Genomic DNA, 22546 nt, shown 5'->3' with positions numbered 1-22546 from the left:
ATTTTTAACCCAAAAATCTAAGAAACCTCCTAAAAACCTTGTTAAACCAATCCATAGCCTCAAAAAACACAAAAAACCAGTCCAAAACCTGAAACCAAAAATCTTCCTGAGCTTAAATATGTTTTTATGTGTTTTCAAGGTAAAAGAACACTTAATCATAACTCTCTTCATCATATGAAATCATTTGACACAACAATCGATCATGTTGGTGACCTAAATCTTCTCCAACACTAATTTTCTTTCTCTAAGCTGGATTTCGGCAACCCTCTCTCTCACATCCACAAAAAAAAACTGAAAAAAAATAAAGTTTGGTATCAAAATATATTTTTTAAAAAATTATAGGAATCGATTAAACAAATAGCTTAAAAACATGAAGGATGCAAATGAATTTTTTTAACCAATTGCAGGTCTGCTACCTAATTTATTCGATTTTCTCACTTTAGTTTTTGTCTTTCAATTCAACTCTCACCTTAAAAAAACATATAATGAAGCTCTAATTTTAACTTAAAATGGCTGAATTATATTAAAAAAATATTCATGATCAAAATAATTTTTTTTAAAAATATATTATTGGATTTCATACCAACATGTGAGATGATAAACAGTGATTGGATGAAAAAAAAAAACCACGCCCTTTTATAATTATACTTAATTCTAGAGTTTTGTTAATGTGTGATGGTTGATACTATTATTATTTTCATTATACTATTATTATTATTATTATCATGATAATATGTCGTTTAACTTAATAATAATATAAAAATAAAATCCTTATCCAAGAATAAAACAAAGAAAGCACCTTCCCACGTCCCAATCCTTTTATCATTTTCTCCAAAACGACAAGAAACCTGGCAAATCTTGGAGGCTTGAGAGCCCGCTTGTCTTTGAAGCAAGCTATATCGGATTGCCAAGACGACGACGAAGACTGTCGCCCTTGGCGTCATAGGCTTTCCTCTTCTATGGCTTCTTTTTCATGGGCTTCTCTTCTCAGGATCACCATCTTTTTTGTCCTTGTTGCCGCTGCTGTTTTTGCCTTCTTCACTCTCCCTGTTGAAAAGGTTTCGATTTTTCTTCTCCCCTTTCTCTCTTTAAGCTTTCTCTTTTCTTTTCTGTGTCCGATGGCGCGTCTTTTGATGTGGGTTTCTTTGTTTTTGCGTTGGATTTGTGGGGTTTCTTTGATACATGGCGTATTGGTTTCTTTTAGTGGTGATGCAATTGTGGGGGGTTTTACTTTTAGGGAAAGTTGTGGTCTTTCGTGTCTGTTTGTGGAATTTCTTGGAAATTGAGGTTATTAGGGTGTGTTTCTGTGTGCAATGTGATTGTGTCCCAGATTCATTTTTATGTAGGCATATGTGATTTTGAACTGAATCTGATTCTTCGTTCAATGTTTGAACTGATGGGACACTCACCGGTTTTTTTGCCGGCTGATCAGAGACAAAAGATGGTTGCTTTATCGAGGTTTATAAATATGTGTTCTGTTGTTATGGATAGGGTTCGGAATTGATTCAGATTAGTTCTTACTTAGTATTTAACTGTAATGTGATCTTTATTCCCTCTGCTATCATATCAGTTTGGCTGTTTGTTTTGATGTGGGGAAATGTGGCGAGGTTCGATTGCAGGAACTGGACTTTGTTCTGTACAAGTAGATTCCTTGTCTTGCACTAGTGGATATTTTTTTCCCAAGTCTCACATTGAGTGTCTTTGGCCTGTGATCATCTCACCGGTTTTGTTAAATTTTGCCGATGATGATTGATTATGCTTTATACTGATTATGCTTGCATTTGTGTATTTACCGGAGAGCTTTTCCTTGCAGATTTTGAAGGATTTCTTGTTATGGGTTGAGCAGGATCTCGGGCCTTGGGGTCCCCTCGTACTGTAAGTCAATTTTGTGTACCCATGTTCCTTGTATTTTTTAATTTTCTTGATATTAAATTGTTTTGTTCTTGATTTCCTTTCCACGCTGTGTATGGCCTTAAATAGTTCCAATTCCTTTTCATTGGGAAACCTGTTGCCTTATGATTTCTCAGATTGTAATCAATCACTTGAGTATTTATGTTTGTAAACCCTCTTTTGTTGTTGTTGCTTTAAATTAGTCAGACACACAGCACATTGAAATCAATTGACCTTGCAGCTCACTTTTATTTTGCCACTTGCAGGGCTATTGCATATATTCCTCTAACAATCTTGGCTGTTCCAGCTTCAGTGCTTACTGTAAGGATTTATACCATTTCCAGTGCCTTTTCCTGCTTGGTTAATGGTTATCTTTCCTTAATAATTTAAATAATCAATCCTTTCATCCTATTGGCTTCTATTTTGCTTATCCACCCTTTGTTTGTTCTCCCACTTCTGCTATCAAGATCATGCACTCCCAATTCTTTGATTTGGATCTCTCTCCACTTGCATATCTTCAAGTAGTTGTGGAAGAAAACTTATCCTGTATAAGCTCTATTTCTCATGTAACTTGGTCTCCATATTTCAGCTTGGTGGTGGATATCTTTTCGGGTTGCCCGTGGGCTTTGTTGCTGATTCTATCGGCGCCACAGTTGGTGCTGGGGCAGCATTTCTTCTAGGAAGAACAGTAAGTTATTAGACTCTTGCAATGGTATTATTTCCTAGTTCCAGCAGCATAATATGCATAGAAGGAGAAAAGGCGCATCCTTTTGTTACTTGTGCTTAATCACTCACCTGAGCTTGTGCTTGTTGTTTACTATTAAAGGCTTGGGGAAAAAAGGAAACATACATTTTTTTTATGTATTTTCATTTCCTTTTGGTTTTCTCTAACTAGCTAGAGGATTTGTAGTTTTTATGTTTGATACTGCAAGTGAGTGTTTAGTTTATGTCTTATTCTGGTGCCTTCAGATTGGTAGATCTTTCGTTGTCTCCAAGTTGAAGGATTACCCAAAGTTTAGTTCAGTTGCAATTGCTATTCAGAAGTCTGGCTTCAAGGTTTGTGTACTTCATATTTGATCCTCAAAACTTAAGTGGTTTTGTTGCTGCATATATTTGCAAGTTCCTTGTTATTCCTCTCGTCCATAATTTCTAACATGGCTTACTCTTCTCTGAAATCCCTGAAGTTTCTTATTTTGTTGTGCAGATTGTTCTGCTGCTTCGACTTGTTCCTTTACTGCCTTTCAACATGCTGAATTACCTGCTGTCCGTCACTCCTGTTCCAATAGGGGAATACATGCTGGCTTCCTGGATAGGAATGATGGTATGTTCACTCATCCAACTGTACTTGGTGAATTAATTTTAATGCCGTATCGAGATACAAAAGTCTTATGAAATGCCAAATATGTATTTGAAAGAGATTTATTTTCACGTGGATCAATTGAAGGATAGCATTGGTGCTTGATGGGCCTGTTTAATCATGTTTTTGATGTGATGTGGTCTCCACTTTGATTGCCCCTATGTGATATAAACATTAAAACATGTTCTGACATGATTTTTACAGGCATGTTGTGCACTGTTTAAAGTTTTAGTGTGAGGATTACTGACCAAAGGGAGGGAGTCCTCACCCCATAGAAGAACAACTAACTTCTTATTATTATGGGTGGTACTTGATGATTTGTGTAATCAGTTGTTATGCTTAGTGCTTTCATTAAGCTTAAGCAATGTTAAGTTTATGGACCAAACATTTCAATTGCTGGTTAGTTTGTCTGTGTATATCCAGAAAACAAAGAGAGAAATTAAATTGGTGTTTAAAAAATGTGAAATTCTAGGTTTTCTTTTGTTTTCAATTCTTTTCCAAAATAGTTATGACCTTCTAATTATGTTAGCTCATGAGATATGCATGGAAGAACATAATTGAGAAGGTAGTGCTGGTTTGAATCACTTCACCGTATCTAACATGGTATTTCTTACAGCCAATAACCCTTGCTTTAGTGTACATTGGAACGACACTCAAGGATCTTTCTGATGTGACTCATGGGTGGAGTGAGTTTTCAACTACTCGTTGGGTAAGGACCCTATCCTTTTCTTACATGCTCGAGTTCGGTTTTGAGTCATTTTCTGATATATAGGTCTCCATTGTTTATTTCTCTCCCTGTTTTTAACCACCACTTCATCTGTAGTCTGATATATTTGTGACTCTTTTACTGTGGATGTAGGTTCTTATTGTATTGGGCCTTGTTGTATCTGGTAAGTTGCAATGATCTGCCAGCATGCCTCTTTATTTTGCTTTGCCTTTCTGTTTTTATTTTTTTGAATGCCCAATTGGAGTTTTGTGTGGTCATAATTTTTTTAATCATAATGGTCACAAAATATTAATGCCCTGTTTAGTGAAAAAGTCACCACCAATTGTCAAGTGCCAATTATAATTACTCAGGATCACTTATCAATTTTGATCATTTTTTCCATTTTGTTCAAGATTTGAGAACAATGAGGAGATGATACTCACAGGAGTTGGCGGCTTTCATCATATATGAAATGAGTTAAATAGAAGTGAACTTGGAGAATGTTTCCATGTTTTGTTAAGTCTTGTTTGCTGAAAATGTCAACATTGTTTGGTGCCAATTATAACTACTTGGGATTTGTTTATCAAGTTGGATCCTACAGCCACGTGGTTCAAGGCTTTGAGCTTTTAGGACAATAGGGAAATAATGGTATTATAAAGTAGCTGGCGATTGTCAACATATGTCAAGGAGCCAAATGAACTCAATGTATGTGTTGTGTGGTCGTGTCCATGTCAGAGTCTTTTCACCGATTAAGTGATAGTTGAGTGGGATATAACTCAGTGCTATGATGAACTGATAAAGAAAATGACATGTGAAACAAAAGGAGAAAAAAAGTAACAAAATTGCAGAAGGAAGTGGTCAAGAATTTTTATATGAAACTCTTCTTCAAAGCTATCCATTAGATGTGATCATGCAAGTGAAACTTAGAAACTGACCAGTAATTTTCTTTTAACTTTTGAAAATTGGCTCTTAGATTTATGAATGTTAGCTTTAGTATCATACATTGCCTCAAATTGAAGTCTAATGACAACTTTTGTTTGACCTGATATATTGTCTGAACTCTGCCTATGGTTACAATTTTCACTTCTGTTTCTTTGCTTTGCAGTGGTTCTTATGTTTTGTGTTACTAAAGTCGCCAAGTCTGCTTTGGATAAAGCTTTGGCCGAAAACGAGGATCTAGATGTCATTTTGGCATCACCTCAATTACCCATTGTGGCAGATACTTCTGTTAATCTGAACCAGCCTCTCATTATCAAGATAGACCCGTCTGAAGATAACCATGAACAATGAGATTCTTAATTTGTGTAAATTCTTTTCCTACCTCATTTAAAGGCAAATGCTCTTATTTTAGTTTGCCATTTAGTGCCTGTTATTTGTTATTCTGCTTATTTGTACAGTAGAAATCTTTTACAAAAAAGCTAAAACAAATAAAAATGTAGGTTTGGATGTAAGTGGTTGATCGGCATTTGTTGAAGTGAGCCTATAAATACCTAAGAATGAATGATATAATATTGTCTTCAATGCGATTTGCCGCATTTGGAACAATTTTGGAGTGAATCATGTTATTTCAAAGCAACACGAAGGACTTAGGACATGTCCTTTCTGTTCCACTCTATTTCCCGAAACAATGTTTGTGTTAGAACGTATGCATTTATAATTTATCTAACCTGAACTCAGGGTTCTATTCTTAACAAATGTTGTAACCGAACTTCAGAAAATAAAGACCATGCATGGTCCGGATCTCCTTGGATCATCCTTTCAACTATGGATTCTTGAAGGTCGAGTTCTGATGGCTGAGTTTGTTTATAAGAGTATTTTGGATTTTTTAAGTATAAATGTGTTTCGTTTCTCTAAGCTATACTCTTCACCCATTTCTTCAACAACACTCGAATCTTTGCATTCCAATTTTCAACGCTCCTCTCATCCTTCAATTTGCAAAAAAATAATTAAACACCCACAAAAAAATGGGCCTTTCATGGAGCAATACTAGAAGAAGAACCACCACTTTTTATAACCCACCCCCACCGCCACCGCCACCGCCTTGCTGTTATCATCATCACGCGGAACCCATCTCTCTCCTTCCTCCTCCCCCACCACCACATCAAAGTCACTACACCACCATGCACCAACCACCACCCTCACAATCTTATCCTCCACCCAACAACCCTTATCCTACCCACATTCCACCTCCAGTTCACCACTACCGCAATTCCCACCATTACCACTCATGCAACTATGCAAATCACCAACCTTTTTATTATACCTGTCATCATCAGCCAACTAGTGGGTGGTCTCCTGTAATCAGACCTCACGTGGGGTTTGCTTCTACTATAAATGCTGCTACTGCACAACCAATTCTGCCGGAGCCAGCTCCTTTTGTGGATCATCAGAACACAAAGAGGGTTAGAAATGATGTCAATGTTAATAAAGATACTTTAAAGGTTGAAATCGATGTTTCAAACCCTGATCATCACTTGGTTTCTTTCGTTTTCGATGCATTATTTGATGGGAGGTTAGTGTTTGATTTGCTAGTGTTAGATTCTTGTTTTTATTGTTGAATTCTTGATTTTGCTTTGTTAAAGGAGAGGTTTCTGATACATTGGTTGTTGGTTACATGATTCTTGATTGAGGGTTTTGCTTCTGTTGCTAAATTAACATGGAGGATTTGTTTGCTTAAGAAAATAAGTCAAGATTCAATCTTGTAATTTTTATTAGCTACGAGCTCGGTGATTGACTATAATGAATCCCTATAGTAAAATCTGAGGGTGAGATTTTCTAGTGTTTTGAGTGACTGAATGAATTGAAACAAGATTACGAGTGACCATCTCCGATAAGGAATGATCTCAATTTAGATTATCAGGTGACCTTTTTATGTTGAAAACATTGAGTTGTGCAAATCTTACTGAGTTTTCACAGTGTGATTTTGATGGTAATTGGGGCTTAGGATGATATCTCAAGTGATAGTGTGGGTTGACGGAGGCCTTGATATACACCATAGACCTCATGCATTTTATCTCTTAATTGTTGACTGTCCAGAGTGGTTTTGACGGGTGGAAATGAGAGTAGTGAAGGGTTTCAGAAATGAAATTTGCAAGAACGAGCCAAACAGGGAAATTTGAAGGGATTAAACGTAGACTGACAAGACAATAACCAAAGCCTGAGTTTTTTTTCCCGTTAATGATGTTCTCGTTGCAAATATATAGCTCTAGAGATATTTGGAGATCGTGGACTGTGGTTGCTTATACGCTACACAAGCTGCCCATTTTTTTCATATGTTTTGAGATATAAATTAGTAAATTTAGGTGAATAGTCCTTGTTTAGAGGTGATTAGTGAGGAAAGATAGTTTAGCCTAGCTAAACTGCTTGATTTACCCTTTGGTTTCAGCATCATTCTTTGTGTTTATGGTTGTATTACATCATAATGTACTACAATTGTAATCAAGGCTTTCTTGGTCTGTATACTGACTCGAATACTGTTCAAAAGTGCCATATGATGCCTTGATTTTTCATTATATAAGCTCAGTAGAATTTGTTTTAGTTTACCCTTAGGTTTCAGCATCATTCTGTGTTTACAGTTGTATTAAATACAGCGTAATGTACTACAATTGTAATCAAGGTTTGCTTGATCTGTATTAAATACAGCGTGTGTAACTACACAGTTTTTTCTCATTTTAGAAAGACTGGTCACCATCTTGGCTTTATGATATCAGAATTAACTCATGCCAAACGATTACCACAAGATCGATATGAATGAAATCGCATTGTGTATCAGTTGTAATATTTAGGATGACCGGAAATATTCACACGTTGATTAGTGAATTAGCTGGATATTAGTTGGATTTTGTTCTTCTCTCTCCCCTCTCATTTTTGACCTTTTGAAAGGAGTACCTTCGTTTTTCGGGTGGGCTTGACTGGATTGTTGTGCTGACCGGAAGAAACTTATCATTCTGCATGTATGCAATTTATCTTTAGTAGTTTATTCTCCATGCATGATAGACAATAGCGATATTTTTTTTTCCGGTAATTTTAAATGTATCCTATTGCAATTAGCTATATAGTCAACCTAGGACAGAAGAGTTAGAGATCATAATCGTACCACTTAGGCTCGAGCTTGTCATAGACCTTAATTATAATGTTCTGTCTCGACCTCGGATGTAAGCACAGGCACTCGTTTATTCTAGGAAGACATTCACATATTCTAATAAGTGAAAATGTCAGCTACATTTATTTTGATTTTCCCAGATCTTTTCTAGGAAAGCATTTATATGTGGACAATACCGATGTATTACTGCTGCAATGTTAATTTTCTGAAGTGAATTTTGTTCTATTAAAATCTCAATAGCATCAATCTGAATTATGGAATTGGGTGAGAAGTTTGCACTTCTAAAGTAGCAACTTTAAACTCTGCATGTTTAAAAAGAAAATCCAAATGTTACAACATGAGAATCTCATTGGGGTTATTTCATACGAGAACCAAAGCACTGGATCCCTTCAGAACACTAGAAACACCAGCAATTAACAAGAAGCTGTGTGCCAGCTTGATTCTCTGAGTTTTCTAATCACACACACGAGAGACCTTGCAAGGATTTTTTTCTTAAATCTAATACTGCTTGTTTTGTTTTGTTTTTAATGACAGCATTACGATTTTCTACTTTGCCAAGGAAGAGCAGGATTGTAGGTTCGTTCCTGCATTTCCTGAAGCCCATTTGCCTGTGAAAATCTCCTTCCAGAAAGGTCTTGGCCAGAAATTTCATCAGCCTTCAGGAACAGGCATTGATTTAGGCTTCTTTGAGTTGGATGATCTCTCAAAATCATCACCTGAAGAAGATGTTTTTCCACTTGTAATAGCTGCTGAAACATACTTGCCAGTTGACTTAACAAATGAAAATGATGATTCTGTGCCGAACACACTTCGCCACATGCAGATTACTCAAGCTGTTCTCGAGAAGAAAAATGATGACAATTTCCATGTCAGAGTAATAAGGCAGATTCTATGGGTTGCTGGAGTTCGATATGAGCTCCGTGAGATATTCGGAATAGGAAGCTTGGCAGCTGAAGGCTTTGATGACATTGACCCAGGGAAGGAGTGCGTGATATGCATGATTGAACCTAAGGATACCGCCGTGTTACCTTGCCGACATATGGTGAGAGTCTGCCCTTTATCCTGTTCACTATTTTAAGACATGGCAATCAATCATAAGTGAGAAGCACTATGTAGTGCTCTCGCATTCAAGCATAATGATTCCACACACACTATTAAGGGTGATATCAGGAAGGTTGAATCTCTTATGCTTGAACTACACATCTTAAATTGACTGTTTAATTCCAGGCACATGAGTGCAAGTTATGTGATCTCTAGAGTTTATTTAGTGGATATATCTCTCAGTCCCTCTCTCCCTTTCACTTGAGCAGTCATTGTCCATTTATAGCGATAAGTTCGGCTGAGTATTAATATTAGTTTATGTGGAAATCTAGACTAGAGAAGTTTTTTCTCTATTGTTAATAATCAGCAATTGATTTGCATGGAGTTTGTTCAAAAAGGTTTTTCACAAGAGGTAATATTCTTACTTCTTTCTAGTGTCTGAATTCCTTGAGGAAACATTTCTGTACTCTGCATTTTGTTACAAGTTCAAATCTCTGTTTCCCTTTCCTTTTTATTTAAACCTCTATTCCTTTGTTCTCAAGTCATGTATGTTGTATCTTTTCAGTGCATGTGTGGCAAGTGTGCAAAAGAATTGAGGCTTCAATCAAATAAGTGTCCGATATGCCGCCAACCGATTGAGCAACTCATAGGGATCAAGATAAACAGCAGTGATCAATGAGAAACTGTGTTTTCTCATATAAAGTTGGATTTATGGTATAATGGTTAACTTTTTTTCCCTTATGAATGTGTGTTCTAATTTATCTTCTTCTTTTTTATATATATATTTTTATCCTTTTTGTTTGTTCTTATTTTATATATATATAATTTTCTTGTGTCTTTGTACAAGAATACTTTGTAGATCCAAATCTTCCAAAGAGAGAATTTACTAACAGTAAACATTAAACGAATCTTTAGCCACTTGTATTATTGCCTTTATTTATTTGTCCATGAAGCCACCTTTATTACCTCGATCATCTTATTCTTCCAAAACGTGTTTTTAAAACCATTGTATGGTATGCATCAATTTGGACATTATGTACATGAGGTGAAGTGGCAATCATTTTCCATCTCATCCCAAAACATGGTTGATGTAGTCCAGGAATATCATATATCTATGTTTTTGCATGTCGGTGCCAGGACAGTTTGAAGTTTTCCATGAATATGAGGTATCTGCATTAAAGTTAGGATTCGTGGCTGTTTCTTATATCTCTTGACACAGTCCACACTCCCAACCTTCATCATTGAATCCAGTTCCTGTTGACATGTATCCATCATGTGTGTCTGTAAAATTGCTATTTTCATATGTGAGTTGAACATGGAGATTCGAAAGGAAGAAAGAGAAGCTGCAAACAGTTTGACTGAATGAACCGACTTGTAGCCTGTAGGTCGACAGTAGCAGCCTTTTCTCTTTGAGCTTACAGCCGAAAAGAGAGGCTGAGAGGGAATATTTGCCATCGAAGATAGAATTGAAGGGGAAAAATCGAGAATCTTCAAAGCTTATTTTCTACCTTTAGTGATATGTTAACGATCAGAGAATACAAAAGCTATGCTTTGATATCATTGTTTGCGCAGTATTGCTTGCCAGCGAAGGATGTAGATATTTCTCCTAAATTGCTTTGATTATGCATGCAGGTGTCTTGTATTAATTGCGCCTTTTAGAACGCCAGACTGGACTCGTTTTTCTGCAGTTTTTTAGACCTTGAAACTTCCCCTTGGATGTCTTCTTAAGTTTTGTAAGATCTGGTGTGCACCTGTGGCGTGTAAATTGGTCTAACCATTGCACTCGTATGGTTTTGCATAAGTGATCTGCATGCAGTTCATATCATTTCTTTAATTTTGCAAGATACTTTAGATCATTCAGGACATGGTTAACGTTTTATGGAGGGAATCAGGAGACCTCTGTTGCACTTCATTTAAACTTATCCAGATTCCTTTCATCCTGTTGAACAAGTCTTGTGTTGATGCCAAATGAAGTCTTGAACTACTTGCTCTGCCCTGCATTATGCTGTTTGATACACAGTGCGCCTTTTTCTTTTTACATCTGTTTTGTTTCGAAAGAGAGGTAAGAGGACAAGGGAGTGGGTGGGGGTGAGGCTAAAAAAGAAGGGCATAAACTTGTTTGAAGGGTGAGTAAAAGGAAGACGGGCATAAAATTGTTTTCTATCTCTGTTTAAGGACTTTATTAAAGCTATAAAATAGTCTCCCATTCTTTAATGAATCTTGATATTCCACTAAAAATTGTCACAATGTTTTCTTTGCTTTCATGACCATCTAGATTAAAGAACAAGAATGAAGGATATTTTACTGTTAGGTCTATGCCACAGTTGAAATTGTGGCTGGAATGAAAAAGTACTATTTCTTACGCACAATTCAAAACCCAGCATACCCCTCCATTTGCCAATCAGAATGTCAATGACTGCATTTTTCTTTCACTTGGCTATGTGCCATCAGCATCAAGAATGAACGAAAGCAACAAGCAACTGTCATTCCTTCCCACAAATTAATCTTTGGCTTCTGCCATTTCCAAATCACAGAATTACGTACAATGCATTAATTTGCCATGAGGAGTCGGTCATTATTAAGAATTTGTTCTTAAGTCACAATCATTTACTTCGAGAAAAAGGCTCGGAGGTACAAAATTATAGTATTAGCTAGGAATGATCATGGAAACAATTTAACTTTAATTTTGAATTCGGTACCACTCGCTCCCCCACCCACAGGACAGTGGAAAATGCCATTTTGATGGGAGATGTTGCTCTTCTTGATGCTGCCCATCTGACCACCATCGACATGCATGCGTTTGTCTGAATCAGCAAGGGCTGATGGAAAAATCACTGAGATAAATATCTGGGGGGGATAGGTATCTAAAAAGGAATAGATAAAAGTGGGAAATGTACTCCAAAATGGGCATGGTGGAAAGGGTCCTTATGTGACAAGTCCTGGCAAAGATGTAAAGGAAGATAATGGAGTTACAGTGTTCAATGCCCTTGTACATATAAGTCAAACCTGCCATTAAGTTTCTCTTACCATAATGTTATGGGAAGCTTTTAATTTCTTGGATTCATATGATGATGCTGAAGAGTGGCTATGCCTAAGGGTTGTGGCTCTTGGTGATATGACTCCTCATGGGAGTGTGAGAGAAAGCATAAAAAGGAGAGAACAAAAAACTAGCCTGGAAAATTAAAGACTTCCATTATACATGGTCAAAACTTGTAGTACCTCTATTATTATTTACCCATATAGACAAAAAAACTCTAGAGCTAGAACGAAGAAAGATTGTAGAGGGACCATGCATGTGTTGATCATGGCAGCCTCTATACATCCAAAATAAATATGGCCTTCCAAGCCATCCATCAATATATATATAATCGTACATATTCTTCCTCTCATCAACCAGTCATTATCCACACACCATGTGATTCCCTGAACATAAATAGCAGTTCCTGTGCCTAGTAGCCTAGGTGTTTCCTCTTAAGAACTAAAAAGACAAAAGGAAGTAAAGCCAAACCCAGAAATGGCTGTTAGGGTTCTTAAATTCATTCAAATTTACCCAACAACCGTTCCCAAATATAACACTCATCGTACCAAGTGGGTATGAGTGTGGGATATGTGGCTTGTTTAGAGACTTGAAAAGGGATACATATTCGGCACACATGAAAAATAAACATACAGTATATACATTTTGACCTTCCTCACTACGACATAATTTTTAGCGTGTGTAATTACCCAGGACGCAGCGTCTCTTTGCTTAAACAAGGGCAAGATTAAAGACACCTGGTTTATGTCATTTGTCGGCATTCAAGAACCTCTTTTTCAGGTAAAGTTGCACAAGGGTTTCTTACATCCCTATCAAATCCGGCCCGGCTTGAGGAGCTCAACTCCTTGGTCACCTGCTGCTCCGGTTTTTAAAATAAACAGGATGGAAGTTGATTTGCCCAGCCTTGAGAATTCAATTCTGAACCTGGTTCATCTAGTTAATATTATTTTGTATTGATCCGAATCAATCCAACTTAGCCCGTTCTACTTATGACCCAAATCTTTAGACCGGAATATAAACCAAAAAAACTTTAGTTGCATCACGATTTATGCTGTTAAGAAGGACAGCAACAGCTTGGTGGAAAAGAAGACTTGAAAACAATAAAGAGAATAGCCCTACAAACGTGATATTGTTTTCATCTTTAGGCTAAGTTCGGAATAGCTTTCTTCACCTAACTGCTCTCAAAGTAAGACATGATTAAACCAAAAGAGCTTTCATTAGTTACTTAACTTGACCATGGCCACTTTCTTTTTAAAAGTTCCTTCTCTCAACAAGATAAGTATGCTTGGTTTTTATTTTCTTTGCCAATCACATGTTAACAGTCCTCCTCTGCTAGACCTGGTATCCATTTTTTTAACCAATAAAGGAAAAACTGGTGCTATCTATTATATCTAGCCAACTTTTAGCTTGTTAAGCAATTCTTAAGTCGTTTTCGAAGAAATTTAGCTGTAAAAGTTGATAGCAGCATGTATAATATAGTATGAATATGATTACGGGCACATCTACACCTTGAGAAAGGGCTAACGCTCTCGGTGCCTGTTTGTCTCTACGTGCCTGTCTCCGTTTTAAATTGTATTTCAACTCTGAAAAACATCATTTTAAAGCTTCTTGACTTGAATCGTACACAAGCAAATTTATGAATGCTTAGTTTGAACAGTAAGGAGACATATATGTATTTATGGAATGTACAGCATTATTATTTGTAGATCGGATCCTCTCACCATGTATCAATTCGAATATAAATGATGTATTGAAGAAGAATCAATGGAGAGGAAACACATCGTACAAGTGGGTTCGAAAACATAGCCTTCTTGGCTTGTCATCAAGTTATAAGCACGATTGAATTCATGTACTTTCTTCAGAGAGTGTTCTTCAAAATGTTAGGCCGATGTACCTACTACATTGACGGTGCCTTGTTGGCTGAGAGAAGTCAGTGCTGCGACAACCAGTGAGACACTGTTAGCAAAGGGGTCACTACTGTACTGCTACAAGAAGATTTCATTTTCTTGACAGCTTCGAACACCAAATCCAATTGAGTAATTTGTCTTTGCTCGTGGTGACATGAAAATTAGGCCTGCACAGATCTATTTAAGAACTTAAATGGCATGGGGTTGAAGCAACGAATGGGCTGGGATTAGGCCTTCCAGATGCAGACCGGAGTTGGAGTTACAAGATAGAACTCGAAATTCAACTCGATTCAAGGATCGGATCATGAAATGACTTGTGGGCAGAGCTAGGGAGGGGCGGGCCCTTGCAAGAAATTTTTTTTCCAGCCCCTCTCTTTATGATATGTATAATTTTAGCTTAAGTAGTAAAGTAATTAAAATCTTGACCCCTCTTAATTTTATTTTCTACTTCCATCACTGCTTGCGGGTCGCTCGATCAATTCAAACCATGTTTAAGTTTTTTTAAAAAAAAATTAAAATCAACTCTAATCAAATTTTATGTTGACGAACTGTTTCTTTTTCTGAACTGTTTTTTGTAAGCTGATATTCATTAATAAATGATAGAATATCTGAAGAGAATGGGAAAAAAGAAATAGTGAAGACCAATTATTATGAACACTAAGATAAATCTTGAGTACAATAGACACAAACAAACGAATAAAAACAACAAGGACAAACAGATTTTTATCTTTGATTGTTTGTCTAAAAGCAGACAACGTGCATGAATCTCCAGAGTTTGTAGATCAAATTCAGCCAGCATGTAAAATTTTATTTGCACATGATTTAGGGCTTTTATTTTTTATTTTTCCAAATAAATGCAATTAAATTTATTTATACATGGATTTTGATATTGCTTAACTATTGACACGAAGCAAGAGAGAATTCAAAAAGAAAATTGTAATGAATATCTTTCATTCTTTCTCCAAAGTTTGGTAGAATCCAAGAATCTTCAAGTGACTTTAAAGTAAAATGGAGTTATCTTAATTACCATTCAGATCAAAGGTTTTTTTTTTTTCGAAGTTTAATGATGACATAACAGGTGAATTTTAAAAGCAAATAACCAAATCAGTGGGTATTTTGTTTTAACTTTAAAAAAGTAAAAAGCCGAAAATCAATATTTGAAAAAAAAAATAAACTAAAAAAATAATCTAAATGAATGCCCTCTAGTTTTAAAAATTCTATTTAAAATTATGGTTGCGGTTACTTTTTAATCAGAAATATATTAAAATAATATTTTTTTATATTTTAAAAATAATTTTTGATATCAGTGCATCAAAATGATTTAAAAACACTAAAAAATAATAATTTAAATAAAAAAATAATTTTTTAAAAAAAAAAACAGGATCTAAAGGCTTTTCTTGAAATTTGCATGACTTTTTCATCACACTTGTATTAAATCATAACACAATTTTTAAAAACAAATAAAAAAAAGGGTTTGGGGTGGTTTTTTGTTTATTGGTAATTAAGAAAAAAGTGAACTTGTTTGAAGAATGTTTCCAAGGATGAAACAAGGTTTGTTGTAATTATAGTTGTCTAATCCTGTATGAAAATTGGTCTGAAAAAAAATAAAGAAGGTTGAGTTCACTTGGTCAATGAGTTAGTCCACGGATCATAAATTAATTGTTTTTTTTAATCAAAATATTGTTTTTTTTATTAATGTTATATCAAATTTAAATTGGATTTTACTCAATCAATCACATCATTAAAAACCTTTAATTAATATTTTATCAAATTTAATTAGAAATTTAATTCAAATCAAGTTAAAATTTTATAATTTGTGGGACTAATCTACCTAAAAATCAAATCGAGTTTGATAATTATAGTTATAAAACGAGCTAATGGGGTTCAAGAAACATTAATCCAAATCCAAGAAAACATATCCCAGTCCAAAACACTATGCAAGACGGTGTGGTGTTAGTGATGTGGCTGGAAAAGTCAATGCTAAATGTTTAAAGTGGTGGATATTATTTTTTTAAATTCATTTAAAAATATATTGAAATAATTTTTTTATTTTTTAAATTTACAATAAAAAAATATTAGAAAAACCCAAGAATGAACCTTAGCGATAAACCCCCCTCCTAATGTGATGATAAATACTCGAATGCAGTGTTGAAGCACAATAATTTACAAGCAACCTAAAAGCCCCAAGGAATTAAATTGCAATATTTAAGACAGCCACCCAATCCGGGGAGAGAATCTGAAAAGAGTTCATTCACATATGATGATAATGGTTATCAAAAATTAAAAACAAATCTGATCATACCATGCCCCCCATTAATTATTACCACTCCTCTCTCTCTCTCTCTCACGTGGTAAAACTAACTGAAGAGGCCAGGCCAGGCCAAGCCAAGCCAAGCCTTCATGTAATGGTTCAATGGCTTCTTAGTCAAGTTGTAAGAAAAGATTGTGGCAATGTTAGAAAAATCTAAAGCGGCCAACAGGGCAGCAGCAGTAGCTAGCAAAATATGCACACCAATAAATAAAGCACCAAAAGAGAGAGTGAAGCCTTGCAAGCACCACGCTCTCTCTGCCACTCTATCTAATTTGCTTCTACTTCCTCACTCTCCCTCTCTCTCTCTCTCTCTCTCTCTCTCTCTCTCTTGCCCTGAAATAGATGAAGCACAGCCAGAGAAATCTAATGTGCACCCAAAGCTTTTGATGAACACCCCCTCTCTCTTTCCAAAGACTGAGCCTTGTTGTTGTTGTGTGACTTGTGTCCCCTAACTTACTCCGCTCAGAGACTTAGTGAGACTCATTTGTTCTCTCTCGTTTTTCTTTGTTCCTGTGTGTGATTTTTCTTTTTCAACTAAAGACCCAAAAGAAAGAACAGAGAAGAATCCATTGTGGGAGTTCTTGTAAATTTTAGCTCCTTCTCTCTGTTTCTCAGATCTACCAGCCAGCTATCCTTTTTTCTCTTTCTAGTGCTGTACCTTTGTGTTTGTTTTACTTGAGTGGAAAAATATGAGTAAAGAAGAGTTCTTGAAGATCCAGGTACCCATTATCTCACTTCTTTCTTCACCCATTTTCTTCAATTCCTTTGCTCATCTTCACTCAAGCTTGTGTTTTTCCGTTTGGTTTTCTTCTTGCTTTAGAAAATCTTGATTCTCTTTCGTTCTATCTTATTTTGTAACTCATTATATTAGCAACCTTGTCAATTAGCATATTTTTGCTGTTGCTTTATTTTCGATCTCTCTTTTCACTTTGCTTGTGCATGCAGACTTGCGTTCTCAAAGTGAATATCCACTGTGATGGATGTAAACAGAAAGTCAAGAAAATACTGCAGAAAATTGATGGTATTACTTACATTTCTAACATATCTAGCTAGCTCCATTCCCTATACTCTCTTGAAAATGCTACATATCTGTTTTCTTGATTTGGATACTCAAATTTTGATTTTTTTACCCGTTGGAGGACTGATTTTTCTGTCTCAGGTTCTCCCCAATCCTCTTTCATTGCGCATTATTTCTTCTAGTTGATTCTCCATGGTTTATTTCAGGGGTTTTCACTACAAAAATAGACTCAGAGCAAGGGAAGGTAACAGTTTCAGGTAATGTAGACCCGGCTGTACTGATAAAGAAACTTGCAAAATCAGGTAAACATGCTGAGCTTTGGGGTGCCCCAAAGGGAAACAACAATAACCAGAACCAGACAGCCAACCAGAACAAGAACATGCAAATCGATAATGGCAAAGGAGGTAACAACAACAAAGGCCAAAAGGGTAATAACCAAAACAATAACCACCAGCAGCCCAAAGGTGGCCAACCAACCCCTCAGCAAATCCAACATCTTCAGCAGCTACAACAGCTTCAGCAGATGAAAGCATTCCAAGATATGAAGTTAACTCAAATGAAGGATATGAAAATGCCTCCTAACCAGCAGCAGCAGCAGCAGCAGAAAAATGTAAAATTTGCACTTCCTGAAGATGATGACATGACTGATGATGAGTATGATGATGAGTATGACGATGAATCTGATGAAGATGAGCTTGATGATGAGTATGATGACCCTCGACATGCATTTAGTAGGATGAAGCAAATCATGGGTAATGGCCCTCAAGGTCCTAATAACATGATGATGAATGGTTTACCTCCCCAGCTCCCGAACGCCCAAAAGGGTGCTCCAAATGGTGGTGCGAATGGTAAAAAAGGTGGTGCCGGCCCTGCCGGGGGAGGTGGTAATGGAGCTGTGCCTGTTCAGATAAATATGGGTGGCGGTGAGGGTAAAAATGGAAATGGAGGGAAAAAAGGAGGTGGTGGTGGTGGTGGGGGAGGTAATAATGGAAGTCAAAATCAAGGTGGCAAAAATGGTGGTGGAAAGCCACAAGATGGCAAAAATGGTAATAATGGAGGTGGTGCCGGTGGTAACAAGAACAACAATGGTGGTAATGGTAACAACATGCAAATGAATGGGGGTAAAAAGGGAAATAATGCGGTTGGTGGTGCTCTGAATGATGGATTTCCGAAAATGGGTGGGCCCCAAGTAAACATGGGCCAAATGGGCGGCATGCCCATGGGCCAAATGGGCGGCATGCCCATAGGCCAAATGGGCGGCATCCCTGCAGTGCAAGGTCTGCCAGCTGCGGCTGCCATGGGTGGTGCAGCCGGTGGTGGCGCTAATGGATACTTTCAAGGAGCTGGACCGGATCTCCTACCTGGTAACCCATACCACCACCAGCAGCAGCAGCAGCAACAACAACAGTACATAGCAGCAATGATGAACCAACAAAGGGCAATGGGTAATGAGAGGTTCCAGCCCATGATGTATGCTAGGCCCCCACCTGCTGTAAATTACATGCCTCAACATCCACAGCCACATCCATACCCGTATCCATACCCCTACCCGCACCCGCACCCAAATGGGAACGATCAATATACCACCTTTTTCAGTGATGAGAACACCTCAAGTTGTAATGTTATGTAAAGGCTCGCAGCTGCTGCTGGTGGTGGTTCAGGTTATAGATTCAACCAACTTGGAGGGACTAGAAAGTTATGAATGCCTATACATGCATGAAAATGGGTTTTCATTGTAGTTTTAATATTTTTTCCTCTTTGATTTTTTCCCTTTTTTATATTCTGTTTTGGTCCAAGTGGAATTAGGGTTTTTAATTATGACCAAAGGGGGAGTTATTATAGACATAATATATATTATATTTTGAAGTTTCTAGGAGTAGTAGACTCTTCCATGGAGCTGTTTATATGTTCTTATTATATATTGCAAAACAAAAATAAGATATAAGATAAAGGAGGAGGAGGATGATGATGGAGCTACAAAGAAAAAACTCCTCTGCCTCCTCTTTCCCCATTCCCTCCCCAATTCTTCCCCACTGTTTTAGACTTCACAGTGCCCCACCACCCCTTTTGTCCTCTTGCATTTATCGAACTGTTGTTTCAACGCCAGTGATACTCATCATGATCTCGTGAGGGGTGGGCCTCACCCTAGGAGTTTGGTTATTGGAGGGGTGGGCCCACACGTCATTTATCTAGGGTATCGGACCCTACTCGTAAACACCGGAACTAGGTGCCCCTGGTAAAACAAGATTATTATAATGGAATCGTATTTACCTGGGAGTGTATATTACAGCAACTTTTTACTGGATCCTATTTCGAAAATATTAATTTAATGCTTTCTTAAACTAAGAACATTTCTTAAGAGTAATCAGCTCTCCCATGAGTGTTTTTGCATTGTGTTAGTAGTGGTTCTCATGGTGGTCGGGAAAAAAACAGATTCTAGGAAAAGATGGGTCGCGGTTTTGTTTTTACTGTAAAAAATGGGTTTAAATTGTGGCATCTCGAACATCACACGCTGCACCCAATGCCAAACTGAGCTTATAAATCATGCAGCAGCAGGCGCACCCATTATTGAGGGTCAAGGATTCGAGCCATCTTCACATGGTTCTGGTGGGCATGCTCCCCACTCTGCGAATGCCAAAATGAAGAGCATGAAGACGAAGACAAGCAGATTGCCTCTTCATTTTTGAGAAATCGAACGGCGTTGACACGAGTTCTGGTAAATGTTTCTGTGTAGTCTTATCAACAGGAAGAGCATCAAAACATGCCCATCCCCACCCATCAGGTGTCGTATTTGTCACTGATGATGATAAAATGGGGTCGTCAATAATAGAGGAAAATAAAGAAAGGGGAAAAAAGGGAATTCTTACACCTCTGTCTAATCAGACAGTGAAAGTGATAGATATGAGGGTCCCTGTACATACTTTGCTCAAAAGTACTTCTCTGTTTTTCTGGGCTTTTGCTTCCATTTACGATTTTCTCTCAACACCAATCCTAACTTGTTCTTACATTTTAAAAACATTTTTAATTTTTTTTTATTTTTAAATAATAATCTCAAGTATGTTTTAAATAAATTATTTTAAATACATTTGAATCAAAGTATTAAAACGATCGCAATGTAGCGGATCCATCTAGATCTAGCTAGTTAAGTTCCCGGATTTAAGGAAATTAATTTAGGGTTGACCGTGTTAACCTATTATTTTTCTAAAAATCTTTCAGTAAAACAGCCATGTTTTAAAATTAACCTGTATAATCCATCATAATGATAGCCACGGGACAAGCTGTATTTATTAATTTGGAAGCTACGTACATAATCATGATGTAGCACAGGACTGATCAATATTTTTCTAGGGAAATATAATGACACTCGCCCATGAGATACATGTGACCTCATTTGTGTAAATGGTCACGCTAGCTCTTATTTCAGGCCACAGTTACACGGGTGGGTGCAGGTGGGAGCATTTAATGAGGGAGGGATGGGATGAGCTCGAGATCCAAAATTGGCTGGGGCTGTATGGTCACAAGCCTGGCGAACACCATTCTTGATTCCTGCCTGCCTGCCTAGGGGATGCCACCACGCACTTGCACTTGTTTGGCATGCCCGGTGACACGTGGAAGATGGGGAACGAGCATGACTTTGATCGGAAGCCAGCCTGAAATCCGGATGCCTGGGGACGGACGACGGTTGAAGGTTGTGTGAGCTTCGTTTTGGATGCTTTTCTGTATGTGTGGATGCACATTACACACGGCTCGATTTTACATGTGTTCTTATTCTCTTTTTTGCTTACAGCTCTCTTTTAATTATAAATTAGGGAGAATGTTAATGGCAGACACTCACATAAATCATTAAATATACCAAGCGTAGTTATAAAACCCGAATACAAAGCAAGGTAGTATCACTGGTTGCTAGGGTGAAATAAAATTTCTTTTACAAAAGTAATTGGAGGAACATTGTTTTGATTATTTTTTAAATTAATTAGTTGAGGGTTAAGTTTTGACCTGTTTAAAGTCCAATCAATTAGATTAACGAGTGAATTTAAGTTTTTGACCAGATTAATTAAGTGTTTTTTATTTTTTTTATCTTCAACTCATACGGATTCAGGTATGGGATCGACCTGTCAAGTCGGTTTTAGTTTTATAATTATGATATTAAAAATAATAATTTTAATTTTAATAAATATACGAGAAATTATATAAAAAATAATTCATGGCTCTCCTTTTTAAAGAAAAAAAGAGAGAGAAAAAGAGAATCACAATTTAAAATATACGGAATAGCTCCATAATTTGCATATAAATTTAGTGATTTCTTTTTGGATAATAGTTGAGATTTTATTCATCAAAATTAGCCATTTAAAGGATGATTAATCAGGCACAAAGAATAATAAAAGTAAAAATAAAAGGATGATTAATCATTATTTTAAATGTTGAGAATAAAATAAATAAAATATTATATAAGTGAAGCAATTATTAGCGCAAGTAATGAACAAGAGGTAGCTTTTGGAGGAACTTTACCATATTTGCAGGAGAAATACAAGGGAGTTTGAAGAAGAAAGCGAAGATAATTAGCGTGAAAGCAACAGGAAATAGAGGGAGGATATTACTCATTATCAGCATGACGATGATAACGTGTAATAATAAGAATGATGGTTGTTGTTTTTTAAGGTTTTTTTTTTATTTAGAATTATATTAAAATATTTTTTTTATTTATTTTTAATATTAAAATAATAAAAAAATTAAAATTTTAAAAAATCATTTTTTGTGTTTTTTGACTAATGGGATTGGAATGCTGAATTTTCTCGTGGGCCCTTCTTTCATGGGAGTTTTCAGTTTTCCACTCACGTTTGCCATGTCAAACGTGAAGAGAAGGTTTGAGATATCAGAAGACTTTCTCAAGAAAAAGAGAGGACGGAGAGATCCTAAGGTTTGAGACTTTTGAGAGCTTGTTTTTATATTATAATCTGTTTTTTTTTTATATTTTTTATTTAAAAAATATTAAATTAATATATTTTTATAATATTGTTCAAATAGTTTTCATGTACTGATATAAAAACATAAAAATACCATTTTAATATATTTTTAATTGAAAAGAACTTTCAACTATAATATTAGATAAATTTTAAATTTAAAAGATTATAGAGTATGAAAAATTATAATTATACTCTCAATTATGAAAATATATT

The 22546-nt window shown here is 36.3% G+C and overlaps 3 protein-coding genes across 4 annotated transcripts; all 3 read left to right on the top strand.

Annotated features, from left to right (window-relative positions):
* Positions 1-786: 786 nt before the first annotated feature.
* Positions 787-5498, top strand: LOC133705353 (uncharacterized). Its single transcript, XM_062130494.1, has 9 exons — positions 787-1058; positions 1814-1875; positions 2157-2211; positions 2480-2578; positions 2860-2946; positions 3095-3211; positions 3864-3956; positions 4107-4137; positions 5059-5498. Exons 1-9 carry the CDS (start codon positions 960-962, stop codon positions 5241-5243), a joined length of 828 nt encoding a protein of 275 aa, XP_061986478.1. The 5' UTR covers positions 787-959; the 3' UTR covers positions 5244-5498.
* A 243-nt stretch (positions 5499-5741) lies between these two features.
* On the top strand, positions 5742-10921 carry LOC133705352 (probable E3 ubiquitin-protein ligase LUL4). 2 transcript variants are annotated; one of them, XM_062130493.1, is made up of 4 exons: positions 5742-6465; positions 8590-9097; positions 9662-9810; positions 10729-10921. In XM_062130493.1, exons 1-3 carry the CDS (start codon positions 5918-5920, stop codon positions 9773-9775), a joined length of 1170 nt encoding a protein of 389 aa, XP_061986477.1. In that variant the 5' UTR covers positions 5742-5917; the 3' UTR covers positions 9776-9810; positions 10729-10921. The 2 variants fall into 2 exon arrangements, with proteins under 2 accessions (XP_061986477.1, XP_061986476.1); XM_062130492.1 differs by lacking the exon at positions 10729-10921 and having other exon boundaries at positions 5743-6465; positions 9662-10004.
* A 5583-nt stretch (positions 10922-16504) lies between these two features.
* On the top strand, positions 16505-19238 carry LOC133705559 (heavy metal-associated isoprenylated plant protein 32). Its single transcript, XM_062130834.1, has 3 exons — positions 16505-17070; positions 17297-17372; positions 17576-19238. The coding sequence occupies exons 1-3, from the start codon at positions 17041-17043 to the stop codon at positions 18997-18999; spliced, it is 1530 nt and encodes a 509-aa protein (XP_061986818.1). The 5' UTR covers positions 16505-17040; the 3' UTR covers positions 19000-19238.
* Positions 19239-22546: the final 3308 nt, after the last annotated feature.

Source organism: Populus nigra, chromosome 10, assembly GCF_951802175.1.
Source record: "Populus nigra chromosome 10, ddPopNigr1.1, whole genome shotgun sequence".
In the NCBI taxonomy this organism is placed as follows: domain Eukaryota; kingdom Viridiplantae; phylum Streptophyta; class Magnoliopsida; order Malpighiales; family Salicaceae; genus Populus; species Populus nigra.
This window is presented reverse-complemented; position numbering and strand designations above follow the sequence as displayed.

What these genes read in the sequence shown, in the direction of transcription:
- LOC133705353 (XM_062130494.1), top strand. Translation starts at nt 960, where the DNA reads ATGGCTTCTTTTTCATGGGCTTCTCTTCTCAGGATCACCATCTTTTTT. An exon ending in CCTTGGGGTCCCCTCGTACT is followed by an intron (nt 1,876 to 2,156) that starts GTAAGTCAATTT and finishes TGCCACTTGCAG; the next exon opens with GGCTATTGCATATATTCCTC. An exon ending in CTTCCTGGATAGGAATGATG is followed by an intron (nt 3,212 to 3,863) that starts GTATGTTCACTC and finishes TATTTCTTACAG; the next exon opens with CCAATAACCCTTGCTTTAGT.
- LOC133705559 (XM_062130834.1), top strand. Translation starts at nt 17,041, where the DNA reads ATGAGTAAAGAAGAGTTCTTGAAGATCCAG. An exon ending in AAGAGTTCTTGAAGATCCAG is followed by an intron (nt 17,071 to 17,296) that starts GTACCCATTATC and finishes TTGTGCATGCAG; the next exon opens with ACTTGCGTTCTCAAAGTGAA. An exon ending in AATACTGCAGAAAATTGATG is followed by an intron (nt 17,373 to 17,575) that starts GTATTACTTACA and finishes GGTTTATTTCAG; the next exon opens with GGGTTTTCACTACAAAAATA.
- LOC133705352 (XM_062130493.1), top strand. Translation starts at nt 5,918, where the DNA reads ATGGGCCTTTCATGGAGCAATACTAGAAGAAGAACCACCACTTTTTAT. An exon ending in GATGCATTATTTGATGGGAG is followed by an intron (nt 6,466 to 8,589) that starts GTTAGTGTTTGA and finishes TTTTAATGACAG; the next exon opens with CATTACGATTTTCTACTTTG. An exon ending in TGTTACCTTGCCGACATATG is followed by an intron (nt 9,098 to 9,661) that starts GTGAGAGTCTGC and finishes GTATCTTTTCAG; the next exon opens with TGCATGTGTGGCAAGTGTGC.